At 28.8% G+C, this 17,572-nt stretch overlaps 1 protein-coding gene across 5 annotated transcripts in view; it reads left to right on the top strand.

The window, feature by feature from the left end:
* The window catches only part of LOC142325476 (uncharacterized), a 388,745-nt gene that overhangs the window by 295,477 nt on the left and 75,696 nt on the right, over positions 1-17,572 (top strand). For all 5 annotated transcript variants that reach the window (XM_075367290.1, XM_075367291.1, XM_075367289.1 and 2 more), the window contains one exon: positions 12,112-12,234. In XM_075367290.1, coding sequence (XP_075223405.1) covers positions 12,112-12,234 — 123 coding nt within the window. The remainder of the gene's footprint in view (positions 1-12,111; positions 12,235-17,572) is intronic.

Genomic DNA, 17,572 nt, shown 5'->3' with positions numbered 1-17,572 from the left:
GATATAAAAGAAAAGGCAAAACTTATGAATAATAGTCTAGGGTCATACAAATGTATTGTTAATATATATATTTTTTTTAATTTTTAAAAATATTCCGTAAACAATGTACGAGGTGCGACAATAAAGTAATGAGACTGATTTTTCTTGGCAACCCTGCGGCTTGCGTAGGTACACCATCTTTGACCTTGGTCTATAAGCTACTTCTAGTCCAAGCGGCACATTGATGCAACTGCTTAGTCGTGAGTTGTGCTGTAATAAGTGAACACGTGTTTGTGTCTCGTCACAGAAATGAAACCGCAAAATATTGCACAACGGTATGCCATTTCTTTTTGCGTTAAATCAGGTGAAAACACGACGACAACTTATGGTAAGCTTCAGAAGGCTTTTGCAGAGGAGGTTATGCCAAGAGCTCAAGTTTTTCGGTGGTATAAAATTTTTAGTGAAGGCAGAACGAATGTTGAAGATGAAGACCGCAGTGGACGACCATCAACCTCACGGACAGATGTCAAATTGACCGGGGTGCGTGAAATCGTACGATCTAATCGAAGATTATCCGTGAAAATGATTGCAGAAGAACTCAACATCAATCGAGAAACGGTTCGTCTAATATTAACTGAAGATCTTGGTATGAGAAAGATTTGTGCAAAAATGGTCCCCAAAAATCTCACACAACTTCGAGAAACACGGAAAAATGTGGCAGCCGATCTGTTGGAGCAAACGGAAATCAATCAATCCAGATTTGTTGAGCCGTGTTATCACTGGTGATGAAGGTTGGTTTTTTCAATACGATCCGGAGACAAAACGTCAAAGTTCGCAATGATGCTCAAAGGGATCACCCAGACCAAAAAAAGCTCGCATGAAAGTCAAAAGTGAAATGCATGCTTGTGTGTTTCTTCGATTCCAAGAGAATTGTTCATAAAGAGTGGGTGCCTCCTGGACAAACAGTTAACCGATATTTCTACAAAGAAATTTTAGAAAGACTTCGTAAACGAGTTCTTCGTGTCCGTGCCAACGTTGCTGATAATTGGATTCTACATCACGGTAATGCGCCATCCCATACTGCTCTGTCAGTACAGCAATTTTTAACCTCAAAACAAATTTCAGTACTACCACAGCCACCTTATTCACCAGATATCGCTCCATGCGACTTTTTTCTATTTCCAAGAGTCAAAATGGCGGTCAAGGGACACCATTTTCAAACAACACAAGATGTCCAAAAAGATGTGACGAGGGTCTTGGAGGATATTACAGAAGATGAGTTCTAGAAATGTTACCATCAATGGCAGAAGCGCAGGATTAAGTGTGTGCAATCAGAGGGGAACTACTTTTAAGGAGACAACACTAAACATGACTAAAATGGTGAGCAACATTTTTTTCACATGTCTCATTACTTTAGTCTCATTACTTTATTGTCGCACCTCGTATTCTATCGTTGATTTAAATTAAATATCCCAATATTTTCTCAGCCAATATTTCTTATTAGGTCTACTTTTATTTCATCCATGAAATGTTATATAATTTTTAATAAATTATCGTTTGTTAATTATTTAGAAGTAAGATCAATAAAAAAAGATGATGTGATGTATATGTTCCCTTATGGATGGGTAAATCAATGATGTAATATTTGTGTCTCATTTTAAAATTCTCCTTTCAGCAACATTTACAAGCATATTAATGTAATAAGACGAAATTTTAGTGAGCAACATTATCAATAATAAAGATACACTTCAATTACTGATAAGATACAAAAATTATAAATAAATAACAATAAATTTAAAACCTTTCCTTTCGGAATAAAATATATAATAAAAAAATAATAGGATTAATAATAAATATTATTAATATAATAATAATATAATAAAAGTATAAACGATAAACAATAGTTCTATTTTCAGCCACAACAGAAAAATTAAAAGAAAAATCTCTTTATTTTAATTTTTGAAAATATGTTTTTAATTATAAATTTATGACTTCATACGTTCTAAGGAAGAAGAGATATTGAGAAATCGCTAAAAGTCAAAAAAAGGAAAAAATAATGTTTAGCAATATACTTATTACTAAATTATTAATATACATACTGCTTACTGGTAATAAATAAATTTTGGATATTATATAGGTGATACAAAAATATTTCACTTTGTAATAAAAAACTCGAAGAAAGTAAATTAGACAGAAAAACTGATAGGAAGATATGTTAAAAAATGAGTAAGAATATAAATAGGAATTTTTTTCTTTAAAAGATAAAATCAGACGCAATCTGAAGGAAATCTTTTCCTTCAATATGAAGGAAATGTAACAGAAATAAATTTTATTTAAAGAGCAAAAGGAAATAGATAACGGGCTGATTCCTGGTTTGGATTCTCTATGTTTGGTTTGTCTACAAAAAGGCAGTTTGTTTCTTTTTTTGTTCTTTACAAGTTTACCTGCTCTAGAATATGCCTAATCGCGCCGCCAACAGTATCTTTTCAAATTTCCCTTCAAAGAAGATAACTTCTTAAGCACTCTGATGGTCATTTCTTTTAAACTCTTTCTTCTAGAATAAGTATTTCCGTTCTTTCCATGATTACCTTCTTGTTGTACCTCCAGTTATCTTCTGTGCTTCATAATTTTTTGATATTTTTTCCTCGACCATTTGATTAGTTTATCAGACTATCCTTTCTTTCTTTCTTTCTTTTTTCTTGTTTTGCCTCCGGTAAATACCGTTTAGATAATTCTTCAGAGGTTGAATGAGGATGATATTATGAGTGTAAATGAAGTATAGTCTTGTACATTCACAATTCGACCATTCCTGAGATGTGGTTAATTGAGAAACCCAACCGCCAAAGAACACCGGTATCCTATTTTGTTTTAATTTCTCCTTCCAGCAAACAACATGTATTCTGATTCTCTCTTTCTACTGTTTTTCCCGACTGTACCAAATATTTAACCCTACTCTTATAACTCAATCTTTTCTCTACTATTTAGAGTGAATAATCATCACAATGCCTATGTCAGGGTAGGTAATATGTCTTACATAGAACCTGTTAACATTTAATTTAGGCATTTCAGTGTCCGATAATAAATTAGCCGTTATTTACTACGTATTTATTCATAAAATATATTTTAAACAAATATACATTTTGCTTTTAGAAAAACGTATTTATTTATTTTAAACTGAAACGCGAAAATTTGATCATAATCTGTCCAGTACAGTAATTATCTAATTAAAGGAAACCGCTTATGTGTTAAAATTTTTCTCATATTAAGTGCCTAATACAAAATATTGTTTGATATTAAGAAGTAAGTATATATATTTTTTTTAATAATTTTAATTACGTTTTTTATCAACGGGTTGCACTGAGGGTGATACAGTCAAAGAAGTTGAACGGTGAGTTAAGCTTGGGTGGTAGACATTTGATAGACTTGATATCGTTTCTAAGAACAGCTTTTACTCAGTGCGTCCCGCCAGTCATTACCTATGGAAGGGAAACTTAGACATCCATCATTCAATCGTTATAGAATCTGCGGATAGTACAAAAAAATATGAAACGATATATGCTTGAAGTTACCAGACGGGATAGAAAGACCTGTAAATGGATAGGAAAACAGACGAAAGTACATGATATCATCGTGAAAGTTAAAGAATTAAAATGGTGATGTGCAGGCCATTTAGCAAGAACTGATGGAAGATGGGCTAAATTAATACTTAAATGGACACCACTAGATGTTAAACGGTCGGATTAGTACGTTTAGTACGCGTTACAATATTATCGAATACAATGGACCGAATTTGGCGGAAGATCGCGCATGACCATATTACTTGGAAACGTGCTGAAGAGGCCTTTCATCCTGCAGTGGATCGATAACGGCTGAATTGAAGAATCAATTTAATTAAAAACAATTTTTAAAACTAATGTTTACACAAACTGCGTTTGTAAATTCAATCAAAGATAGCAAAAAAGTACTCTTAATGAACGTTAAAAAAAATTTTATTGAAAAAAGAGTAATAAAAATTTTTACGAAATGTTTAAAAAAAACAATTTTATATCCCGTAAATATTAAATTCCGTAAATTATAAAAAAATTCTTAATTTATTCATTATTCAGAATTTATTAAGCGAGAAAAAATATTATGAAAATAATTTTCAGTGAAATAATTTCTCAAGACTATACTAATAATAATAAAATCAAATATTTATTTAACTGGAGAAAGTCCCTGTAAATTAACTCGGGTCAGATTTATCTAGTTCTTTTTTTTAATTAAGAGGTAAATAATTTTAAAATAAAATAAAATTCGTATTTTTTTATTTTTAAATATACTGTTTGTTAAAACTGAGATAAGATGGAAAAAATAAAAGTTAAAAAGAAAAAAACGAAACGTGAGCGAATTTATTCATTATTAATTAAATGAATAATATATAATTGAATTTCATTTATTTAATAATTTATACACTTCGCCCTTTGTAAGAACGTACAATAATTATTTATGTTGCTTTTAAATACTTAGTCCCCCTCATCATATATCAAGAGATAAATAAATAGACCTTTTTTTTTAAGTGTTAAAAATATCTGAAAACGACTTTATATTACAAACTGAGTATGACTGGAAAATAAAAACAAGTGGAAATATATATATATAATGACAATAATATTTCACAATTTTTTTTAGTTTTTGCCACCTAATTGGATTCACCATTTTGATTCCAGTTTGAAATATCAATGTGGTCAAAATGGTCCAGATTGTAATTTAAAAATATTTTAAATAGAAAACGGGTACCACGTAACTTATTATTTTCAGATTAAATTTGAGGGAAAAAACCACAGCAAACTTGTTTTAGAAATATCTGCAACAAATTACGTAAGAAATGAAATAAGGGAAAACATGCTTTTTTGATTTTAAAATTTTCATTTCATTTTTATATTGTATTTAATAATATTCTTGTCTCGTTTATATTGTAAACAAAATTCAAATATTATTAAAAGCATTCAACATTTTATTTAATAACTTAAGTGTATACAATTAAAGATACTACGCATCGTTATTACAAAATTAAATAAGATACTGCTTTAAAGCAACTAATATTTGAATACGAGTTATAAATTTAAATAGTGAAATTCATTTGCGCATTAAAATTTAACTGCTATTATTCAACGATGTTAATTTTTTACAAATTTTACTCGCTTTAATGTTAATAATACACAATAAAATGAAGTCATAAACATCGTGAATTAATTATGTTTTATGGAATCATAAATAAATGCGAAACTGTGTTTGTTTTTTGTTTCAACATCAAGCGAGAACCAGCCGACCGATTGCTTTCAAATTTGCAGGATACATTCCTGTCTTCCTTATATTAAAATCTTCCTTAGGAAGAGTTTAAGCTATGATTGAGACCATAGCTCCCGTGGGGGTGAGATTGTGAATTAAAGATACTCATTAAAGAAAAAAAAATCCATTTAATTCCTTACTATATTTTTGTTACCGTGACAACAGAAATAAGTTGTGGAGTTTTCCTCGTCAAAGATCTTTTTAATTTAGTTTCCATAGTTACTACTATTTTGTATTTTTTTAATTTAGCTTCTTTTTCGGCTTTCCAGAAAACCAAAATACTGTAGCTGTTATTTATCAGTATTATTCTCACAAACATGAGGGTAAAGCGCAGGGGACAGATCCCTCATGCTAGGCTAGTTACTTAATAAGGGATGAAATATTTGTCCTTCTGTGAAGTCAAACTTTACTTATTTCTAAATTACGTTTAATGTAATAAAGTATTTATTTTTCAATTAATTTTTTTTTGATAAGAATATCTCGGACGCCACAGCCGACCATCATTGCTAATTATGATCGGCTGTGGTGTCCCAGTACGGCCTTTACGAGATATATATGATTTGTAAACCAATAGATTTTCTGATACAATTTGAATAATTAAATTATTTTTATTTAGAAAAGTTAAACGTTTTGGAGAAACTAATAGTGTAGCTTATCCTCTTTGGAAGACCAAAATCTACCATTAATGAGTAAAAATCATCAGATATATTGCATATATCTGTTAAAAACATTTCTTAAACGATTCAAAAGCTGAGCTGTATTATTGGTAATTTTTCAGTTCAAAAAGGTCTTAAAAATAATAAATCTGTACAAGAAATATTAGAAGATTATTTTGATCCCCGGATCAAATACTGCGACATGATATAAAAATTAGATACAAATCCAATATCTGTTAATTCAGTCATATTAAATGAAGTAAATTTTTATTAAATCGCCATACTAATAACTAAAATTATCAATACTACAGTGATAATAGCCCTTGCAGAAATTTTTTAAAGAGGCAACATCCGCAAAAACCGATCGTTTGGAATTTGATCATAGGACCTTTTTATTTGAGATAGCAATTTTATATATGTTACCTGTTTATTGTGAAATATTTGTCAATAAGCTTCTACTTACCATTTATTAAATAACTAGAAAAAAGGCGGACCTACGACGAGTCGCGAAACTTTTACATGGTTTATGTTTCATTACATATGATTTTGTTAAATTTTGTACTATTGTAAGTAAATAACGTTCATGAATTTAGCTTACTAACAACAACAAAAAATTTTCCAACAAAAGCTTCAAATTCTGAAAATTTTTAGCTGCTTCTTGAGTTGGGATTTTTTACCACAGCTCTAACTCCAATGTTTTCCTTTTTTATCCCCTCCCCAAAATAAAATGTAATTTTAGATAAATCCTTTGTATCTATAAATACAAATCGTTTCAATAAATGATTAGTTTGAGAAGCATAAATCATTCGAACGAATGAATCGTTCGTGCCCTGCGCACAGCCGTCCGGCGCAGCACCATTGGTCCGTTCTGTGTCAATAGCAGCTAAAATAAAAATGTGAACACATACAACTAACAAACAATCCCACACACCAGTCTATTTTATGGAGAGTGAAAAGTCCAACTAAAATATAGTAGTATGGCATTTAATTCTATTTTTTTTTTTTAATTTCTGTAATTGTTTACATTTTTGCTAAATTATTGATAAAAATATTGTATACTTTTAATAATAGCCTATTTAAATTATTTAGAAAGGGGAATAGTAACATTATAAATACTAATAGTTTTATTCTTAAATCTTCAATAAATTCTTCCGTTACTTCAGTTTTTGCATATTTTTTTTCCTTTTTCAGTTTTGGTTGGTTGTTGCAAAAACGGGAAAACACCATCACTTTTTACACATTTCTTCATGAAAATTATTTATCTTACGATCATATTACTATTGAATTTGATTAAATATGAAGAAACGAAATTTCAAAAATTTCCATCAAATAATATTCTTGTTCTGTAGACATACACATCTGCATTTATTTTTATTCGTCTAGTCACACTTAGTTTTGTAATTCGAAACCGTTTATATCTCTAACATTCTACCTTTTATACATAGAAATATTTAAATATGCTTGCATGAGATTTTAAAATATCGATTGTTTCTAGTATACAAATTAAAGTTTTCGATTATTATATTGATACTGCTTTTTATCCAAGTTTTTTTAAGTTTTGAAGTAAGGATTACTGAGATTAGCACCATGCTAATCTCCTAAATCGAAAAGCACATACTACAGCTCACCTTGAAACTCAAATTTCGTAAATTTGTAGGTAGATATATTTATCAAGATATTTTTTAATATTGAATCTTCCTAATAAACCTGTTTTTTCTTCTTTTTTTTAATAAAAATGAGTTTGGGCCGGATATGACGAAATTCTGATGGATTGTAATATGAGATTTTATATGGAATTTTGAATTTTCCCTATAATGTGAGATTAGTGCGCAGGCTATAATACATTGTTTTCTGCAGAAAGCAGTACATAATATACCCGTTTATTTACTTAATTTACCCTAATCTTTCTTTGGCATGCAAATTATCTGAGAAACACGTTACAATAATAAGTTGCTTCCTTTGAGATTAATAATATCCATTATCCAATTAGTTCTTATTGTAAACAAAATGAAAACAAAATTTAGTGGAATAGTTAAATTTAGTTTAATTAAAAAGAGCTTTAAGTGACTAAAAACATTTTTCCTCTAAATACCAGCATATTTAAAAATATGTTTTCTTTATTTATGGCCCATTCTAAGAAAGAGTATTTTTAATTTTTTTATATCTTTCGACATAATGAAGATTTTAAGAAAAAATTTCTGATTTTAGTTAGTATAAGGTTGAAAATTAACTGAATACTTAATAAGTTAAAAATATTACATTAATTAATTTCGAAGTGAACATTTTAATTAAAAATTAGCGCTGAATTACAAAACAAACAAAAAATCTTAATGTTATTAATGCTCAAATAGTACTAATTTTAGAAGTAAAAATTTATCCATGATAAATTAGCCATTATACATACTTTTATCCAGAAACTAATACATTTAGAAACTTTCATAATGCTCATGTACATTATAATAAAATCATTCTTTTTTTTATAAAAAAATATTATTTCGAAGCAAGTATGACTTTATGGTCTGTATTACTTTTTGGATTAAACTTTCATTGGATAATTTGCCTATTACATAAAGTTTCTTTTTTATTTCAATGTAAGATATTGTTATTAATTCGACATGGAACACTATGGACGATTCCATCTTCAACTCGATACAATAAATGAAATCAAATCACATTCTGTCACGCTTAAACTTTCATTCGATCATTTTCTTACTATATGAAGTTTTGTTTATATTTTAATATAAGACATTTTTTCTACATGCAGCTCTATGCGTAAACATATTTATGTTGAACTAATGTTTTTTGAACCCATTTATATAGTAGATTTCAACGAAAGAGATGTTATGGACAAAATGTATCACAGCTTATTATTAAATAGTATTCTTAATAGTGTTTCGTAATTTTAAATCCATCCTGTAGAATTCGTTATAGGATAAAAGCAATATGTTTCGTTTTCAACTGGGATCCCTATAGGAAAAAAAAACAGTAATAATCGAAGAACACAAGAAAGAAGCCATAATAAAAAGGGGAGTCCGACAAGGATGTTCCCTATCTTTGTTACTTTTTAATATTTACATAGAACTAGCAGTTAATTATGTTGAAGAAAGATTTAGATCCACAGTAACAGTGCAAGGTGAAAAGATAAAGATGCTACGATTTGCTGATCATATTGTAATTCTAACTGAGAGTAACAAAGATTTAGAAGAAACAATGAATAGATGAAGTGCTACGCTAAAGCTACCACATGAAAATAAACAAGAACAAAACGAAAGTAATGAAATGTAGTATAAATAATGTAGAAGGACCACTGAATATAAAAATAGGAAGAGAAAAGATTACGGAGGTAGAAGAATTTCGTTATTTAGGAAGTAGAATTACTACAGATGGACGAAGCAGGAGCGATATAAAATGAAGAATAACACAGGCGAAACGAGCTTTCGGTCAGAAATATAATTTGCTTACATCAATAATTAATTTAAACGTCAGGAAAACATTTTTGAAGGTATATGTTTGGAGCGTCGCTTTATATGGAAGTGAAACTTGGACGGCCGGAGTACCTGAGAAAAAAAATATTAGAAGCTTTTGAAATGTGGTACTATAGGAGAATGTTAAAAATCAGGTGGGTGGATAAAGTGACAAATGAAGAGGTGTTGCGGCAAATTGATGAAGAAAGAAGCATTTGGAAAAATATACTTAAAAGAAGAGATACACTTATTAGTGACATATTAAGGCATCCTGGAATAGTCGCTTTGATATTGCAGATAAGTATATTGGAAAAATTGTGCTGGCAGACAACGTTTGGAATATATAAAACAAATCGTTAGGGATGTAGGATGTAGGGGGTATACCAAAATGAAACGACTGGCAGTAGATAGGGAATCTTGGAGAGCTGCATCAAACCTGTCAAATGACAGAAGACAAATAATTGAAAAAATGGAATTTACCAAGTAACCCAGATCGTTACTCGATTTATTTTCGATAAAATCAGACAGGACTTTGACCATTCTTGACCGGTCCGTCGAAAGAGATTGAAGCATCAGAAAAATATAACTTTATATAATACAGTTTGAAAAAAACATTAGTTCAACATAAATATGTTTACTCATAAAGTTCTATGTAAAAAAAAATGTCTTATATTCAAATAAAAAAGAAATTTCATATAGTAGGAAAATTATCAAATAAAAGTTTAAACTTGGCAGAATGTGTTTTGATTTCATTTTTTGTATCGAGTTGAAGATGGAATTGTTCATAGAATCCATGAAGGATAATCTTATATTGAAATAATAAAGAAACTTATGTAATAAGCAAATTATGATATAAAAGATGAATCCACAAAGTAGTGCGTATCATAAGTCATACTTGCTCCTAAATAATCTTTTTTTGTAAAAAAAAAAGTGTACGATCATTCATTTTGAATATAAATTCGGAGATATATTCCTTTTTGAAAAGACGTGGTTGTATGCGTGAACAGCGTTAAATATAAATATTAAATCATGAAAAATACTTGACGGGATTTGTTTTGATTTCATTTTTTGCATACAGTTGAATATGGAATTTTCCATAGTTTTCATGTAGTAAAAAATAAACTTAACGCAAATTGTGGAACGAAGTTTAACCCAATATATAGTGAAAATATTATACTGCTAATAAATATTGAAAAACACTTGACAGCTTGTGTTTTAATTTCATTTTTATCATATTGTATTTGAAGGTGAACAGCAAATAAAACGCTGAATTTGTGGAATATCATTAGTTCGAGGTAAAACATAATCGATCGCAGAAACATGGCTGAATTTCATATATTTCTGTATGGACGTTTTATTTACGTAAATGCTATGAAAATACAGCTTTTTTCTGTTTAGCCTCCGGAACCACCGTAAGGTATTACTTCAGAGAATGAATGAGGAAATATATATGTGAATGTAAATATAGTGTAGTTTTGTACAGACTGAGGCCGACCAATCCTGAGATGTGTGGTTAACTGAAACTCAACTGGCTAAAGAACACCGGTATCCACGACCTAGTATTCAAATCCGTGTAAAAGTAATCACTGCCTTTTAGTAAGATTTGAACCTTAGAACTCTCGATTTCGAAATCAGTTGATTTGCGATAACAAGTTCATCACTAGACCAACCCGTTGGGTTACCTAAATTTGCCTGTTTTATGTTTTATTAATAGCTGAGTAAACGCTTTCTTTCTTTTTCTTTTTTTTCTGTTTCATTTATAATACATATATCATCTAATCGGATGATGATCGACCGGTCGGACTACTTCTCACGTCTGAATATTCTTAGAGTACTTATTTTGGAACTTGATGCACTCCAGTAAAAAACCAAAAATGCTAATCGAAAAACTGATTTGCCCGTAAGATTAAATTTTTATTCAGGATTCTTAAACGCAATTCATACATCCAAAATCCCTCTTATTTATTTAATAAAATGAATTTGAAGGTACGGAAGGTGTCAAAAAACCCTATTTTAAAGATTAAAGAGGTAGCGTCGCCACCTCTCTGACATCTGTCATATTTGCCAGAGGGGGCGCTTGCAACGCCCCTCAATTTTAATGTTTTAATTTACTTTTGAAATTAAATTACGGTTCTTCAGATTACACAGCATTACTACAATTTAAGCAATTTTTTTTGTTTAAAATTTACGTTGATAAAAATGCAAAAAAACTAAGATTGCTTTTATTTTCCATTACTAAAGTATTCATCCCATTTCTAGCTCTCTCTGACCTTTTGATCTCCACTGTAAAAATGTTATAAAAAAGTCTTTTATGGAACTTATTCGGTTACTCAATTACTACATCATGACGATAATTTCTGAGATATAACTTTAAACTCTTTACAATTTATAAAAAAATCATTACAAAATCTCATTATAATTTTTATTTGTCATTCATTTCTTTTTTAAAGATTTAATTTCGTGTGGAAACGGCATGTATGCAATAACTAAATGTTAAAATTATATTAAGGTCTCTTTTTTTTATTCACTGTTGTCTTAACGTAAAACATTAAGTTCTAAGTTACCTATTATTCAATTAATTGTAGATATCTCCATCTTAAATTAAATATTGAACTAAACAGTAATACATTTTTTTATCTATGTTATAAAGAAAGATTTAAGTAATTTTCTTACTTTTTTTGTAGGTAGTAGCTGTGATACTGAAGATAGCGATCAGTACAGCACATCGGAGTATCAGCAACAATTGGCAACTGCTGCTGTAGCCGCAGCCGCTGCTACTACGTCAGCAACCCCTTCAGTACAATCAGGTTAGTAATTAAATTTTAAATAAATACGTAATCAGTTGAAATATTTATTATTTAATGTCGTTATTTTATAAACGATGAAGGGATCAGATTTTTTTTAAATATAGCCAAATATTGTTATTTATTTGTGTTCAAAAATTTTAAGTAATATAATACTTTATTAAAATTAGAAATCAAATGTGCATTTATAATTTATAACGATTATTGTGATTGTATTTTGTTTATTGTTCTAAAGGCCACATTGTATCCATTTTTTTTTATATTTGAGCTGTCTTTGTGTATTAATATGAAGTAATAATATTTATATTAATATGAAATATTTATTATTTTGTTTGTACATTTATTTATTTATTTTGTGTAGGAGTGTACTGTTACATCTATATGAGTGTGGTAGATATTTTATAGTGCTGAGGAATTCTTAAGTGGTCTTCAAGTGTCATGGATATGTTTTGTAGCCTATGAATCATTTTTCTTATAAAACTAGATAATTTACGGGAGGTTGGCTAATTAAAGATAATGTAGTTTCCTTATTGATGCCTTTAGTTGCTTTTGGTTGATTGCTTTTAGTTATGTGAGACGTTAAAAAAAATGTATTAAGTTTAGTTTAGTTTCTCGTTTAAAAAATGTTTTAAGTATTTAAAAATGAAAATAAAACGATATATATATATATATATATATATATACATTTTTTTATTTATAAATGAGTTCTTAATGGAGTAGTATATAAAGTAGAGTGAATTATATTTTTTACAATGACGAACGTAATTTTTTTATTCCCTTATTTTTGTTATTAAAAGGTTAAATCACATCCATCTATAGATTTTTCTCCAGAACTCCTTAAATATATAACATTTTAAATTTGGCACATCTCTATCTCCTTTTTTCTTTCCGTTTGTGTGTTTCGAGAAAGTTATTGATAGAGGAAAGAAAATAAAATAAAAGTCATTTAATCTGTATTAAAAGAATGAAAAACAACTTGCTTAAAGAAATGGAATAGAATGAAAAAACAAATATTGCTATAACTTATTCAAAATTAAATGAATACGACTATTATATAAAATGAACAATTTGAAATTATTTTGAATTGTAAATTTATCTACTCGCTTAATAAACTACTATTAGGTCAAACAACTGTTCGACTAATAAACTTGAAATATTTTTGTCCTGTTTACAACTAATACTGAGTTTATTAGTTTAATAATAAAGTTGATGATAATGATAATAATAGTAATAATTTTGTTTCAAGAGAAATATTGACTGTTTGGACAAGCAGTTTCATCATTATACCTTCGGGGCTAAACATCAACCTTGCCTCCCATCAGTTCCCCTGTCTAAAATCGCTCGATCCCAACTCGACCTTACTCGCTTTGCTTTTGCTGCATCATCCAGTTAGGGAAACAGGGTGGCAGGAGGCATGATGCGAGCTCAATAATTTTGTTTGTCAAGATTCAATATTTTACTTATGCTGTTGCTCGATTCCCCTTTATCCCGGTCACCCTTTCCTTTTACACGAGTTACTGTTTAAAAGGTAACACATTAATTTAATGAAATCATATATGTTTTTTTTTTTTTGTATATATGCTTTTGTGTTCTTGTCTATAATGGTGTGCGCTTAGTGTATTAAATGTTGTTTATTACTAATCACGTAATATTTTTTTCCAAATATTTTTTTATTATACTATCCAATTTGATTTTGTTAATGAACTGAAGAAAATCTAAAAAGTATCCCTTTTGACTAGTTATTAGCCTAACCCGGGACTTCACGCCTATATAAAAATCGTAAAAAATATTGCTGATTAACCACCTATTATTCTTTTCAAGATTGGCTGTTTAAACGGTTTTTTTTTCAAGTAATTATCGATTTCAATCAAGAAAGGTTAATAATTTTTTTTTTTTAACTTAAACGCTCGTTTTGTTTAGCTGGATAACAAAATATAGAAAATTAATTATTATTACGACAAAAGTGATGTATTTAAACAAAAATATTATTAAACATTTTGATTCAATACGAATGTCATATGGTAACTTCATTATGAAAATGACTCGCCTACAACTTTAAATACCAGTTCATAATATTTAGAAATTTTTTTTTTTTTAATATTAATATACATTTAAATTAGTACATGATTATACACTAATACTATATCATTAATGATAGTGGTACTACTCCACCTATAAAAAAGAGGAACTACTTTTGAATTTAGGATAAAGAAAACTGAAAATAATCTTAATCAAAGCAACATTATATAACTAAATATTATTTAAAAGGCTTAAAAAAGAAGTGCATATAATTGGTTATCTGTTATTTATTAATTCATAAAAATAATAAATTTATGAAATTTGAATAATATTAACTATGTGAATGTAATACGCACATAAATAAAATCAGAACACGATAAACAAAATGTATAAATGTGTTAATTTTTCTGAATTATTTTAATGTCAAATTATACTTTAATAATAATGTGCACTTTATATTTGTTCAATGCCTCCGAGATAGACATAAGGTTCCTAAATGTATGCAAAAAATTCCTGTTTATTATAACGGTAGCATTTCTATTGTCCGTAAAAATTGAAATTTTGGGTGTTGTATTAAGTGACACACCAACTTGGAATAATCAAATTGATTTCATTTGCAACAAAATCAAACGTTACTCTTTTCTTCTAAAGCCCCATAATAAAGCGGTAGGCTTTTCATTGTTAAATATTTATTACACTTGCGTATATTAACGGCTGAAGTATATCATTTCTTGAAGCTCCCTCCAAAAATCAGAACGAGTTTTAAATATACAAATCATTTTTGCGTATATTAACGGCTGAAGTATATCATTTCTTGAAGCTCCCTCCGAAAGTCAGAACGAGTTTTAAATATACAAAAATGCGCTATTAAATCATTTTTTTTAAGACCGTAACTATGAAACATGTCGGCCGATATTTAGAAAATTATAAATGTTCCACTTGTTTATGAATGAGCATTCTTTGCAAAAAAAAATCCCTTTCGGCATGCCGGAAGACGGAGGTATATTTCACCGGTACTAAGTAGGGTATAAAAAATATATTTCCACCTTATTGTTAAGAAAAACTTAAAATTTACTCAAAAAATTTGTACTTGCATGAGAAAAAAATTTGTACTTGTTTAGCATAGGACAAGTATTATCTACTTACAATTCCAACAATATTTTGGTCATCCGTTGCCGTAGGGGTTGGTCATATAAAAAATCGTTCCAGACAAAAGTTTTAGGTAGTTTTTAGAAGACTAACGACCACTTTAAACCGATTCGATACTGTGCCTATTAAAGGAGGTATAATTTTTTGTCTTCGAAACCCCATTTTTTCTATCCCTTGAGCCAAATGGTTGGTTATATCAAAATATTTTACTTATATAATTTTAGGCACTTATCCAAAGAATAGTAAGAACTTTAAACCAATCCGATATTTTACTGAATAAGAAAGTTATTGCGATACTTTTTTTTTTTTTTTCGAAAAATCCCCCTCATATCCACCTCCATCGTCCGATTTGGCCCATTAACACACTTGACCGAGATTTTTGGTCGTTATATTATATGTATAAATTTGAAAGTGAGGGCGCAAAATTACGGCAGTTATCGTGAAATGATGTGAAATGCGAAGATATGTCAAAATTTTCCCCAAGTCGAATCATGGTACCCATTACAATAGGTAGATTTCTTATGAAACCTACCTAAAAGTAGTCATTTATTCATAAAAAAAAATATCTACCTGTATTAAACTAGACAAAAGAACTCTTTTCGGGCAGCACAATTCTTTGACTTACCAGAAATTAATATGCTTTCATTGCGATATTTAATAAATTACCGAACCATTTAAATAATTTTCCTACCAATTTATTTAAAATACAATTAAAAGATCTTCCTTTATAAAAATAGTATTACACTATCCTGTATTGTTAAAAAACAGCAGTTAATAAAATTATTAAAATACTGAATTTTGTGAATTCTGTTCAACATGCTCAAATAATTTTTTATTAACATCTCTGAACTGTGATTTATTTTTACGTTTTTGTATTAACCTTAATTTTTTTTTTGTTTATTTTATAAACATACATATGTATAAATGTAAAGCATATATTTATATCGTGACTGATTCGTAATCAACGCCCAGCAAAATCTACCGAATATAAATCGATGAAAATTTGTATTCACGTTCTTTTTACGGTGTAAGTACACACTAAAAAGTACTTTTTTGAAATTCCGAGTTTAAAGGATTAAAATGAGGTAACAATAAAATCACTACTTTTTTTTATTTCTGATTAACAAATGAAAATATCAACTCGATTTTTGATGTGAGTAATCTTCATGTAAATATCTAAAAACCAATTTCTAGATTTTTTACATTCGATCATAAAATGGGTGAAGAAAGGTAAAAATGTTTTTAACAATGATTGAAAATTTTCCCAATTTACGACTGCAGTTAACAATATATTTACTAGATTTGGGCTTGCAAACACTCTTGAGATAAATATCTGAAAACTATTTTCGGGTTTTTCTGAATTCCGATTTCTTAGGGGTACGACCGTATACTGTAAAGCGGAGCTCAAACAACACAGCTACTATTACTGTTTGTGCGACGCGACTGGCTGCATCTACCTCCGGTTACTTAACTAAATGACAAAATTAAAATAAAAAATTGGCCGCGTTGAAAAACGCAAGTTACCGCAGATCGTGGGCGAAGCCGTGACGCGGATCCTAGTATATATGTACTTTATAATTTCTATAAATATTTTATATCATTAATATGATCTTTAATTTCTATTAATCAAAACTATTTTTTTGTAATTAATTATTTATAATTATTTTATTATAGTTAATCCTGAATTTTATGATGCTGTTCTGATCAAGGTTTTACCACAGTTGTTTTCCTTGATCTATCCAGACAAATGTCAGGACAGTTTTCTTTTTATATCCTTGGAGTAGCGTATGTATCATTCGTGCTTTATATAATGTATTGTTATTTACAGATAAGAATAAAGGGTTAATTATTTACTTTAACTACTTAATGTATAATTCTTATAGTAATTTTCACTCCATAGCTGTGGTTAAAAAGGTAATTGTTTTGTTAAAATATCATTTTATCCCTGTCGTAATTGTTATTTTATGTACATAGATTTTATTATTCTGCTAATTAAAATTATCATAAAAATAAAATCTATTTCAATTTTTATTTTTCAAAGTGAATTATAAAAGATTAGTTTTAGGTATTTAAAAAGGAATATGTTCGGATATTATTTCTTTGTTTCACCTGGACGTAAGTTTGAGATAGATTACTGCATTTTTAGAAAAATTCTATTATTAAAATGAAATGC

Source organism: Lycorma delicatula, chromosome 5 (assembly GCF_047948215.1).
Source record: "Lycorma delicatula isolate Av1 chromosome 5, ASM4794821v1, whole genome shotgun sequence".
In the NCBI taxonomy this organism is placed as follows: domain Eukaryota; kingdom Metazoa; phylum Arthropoda; class Insecta; order Hemiptera; family Fulgoridae; genus Lycorma; species Lycorma delicatula.
Note: the sequence above shows the minus strand (reverse complement) of the source record. Positions and strands in the feature narration are given on the sequence as shown.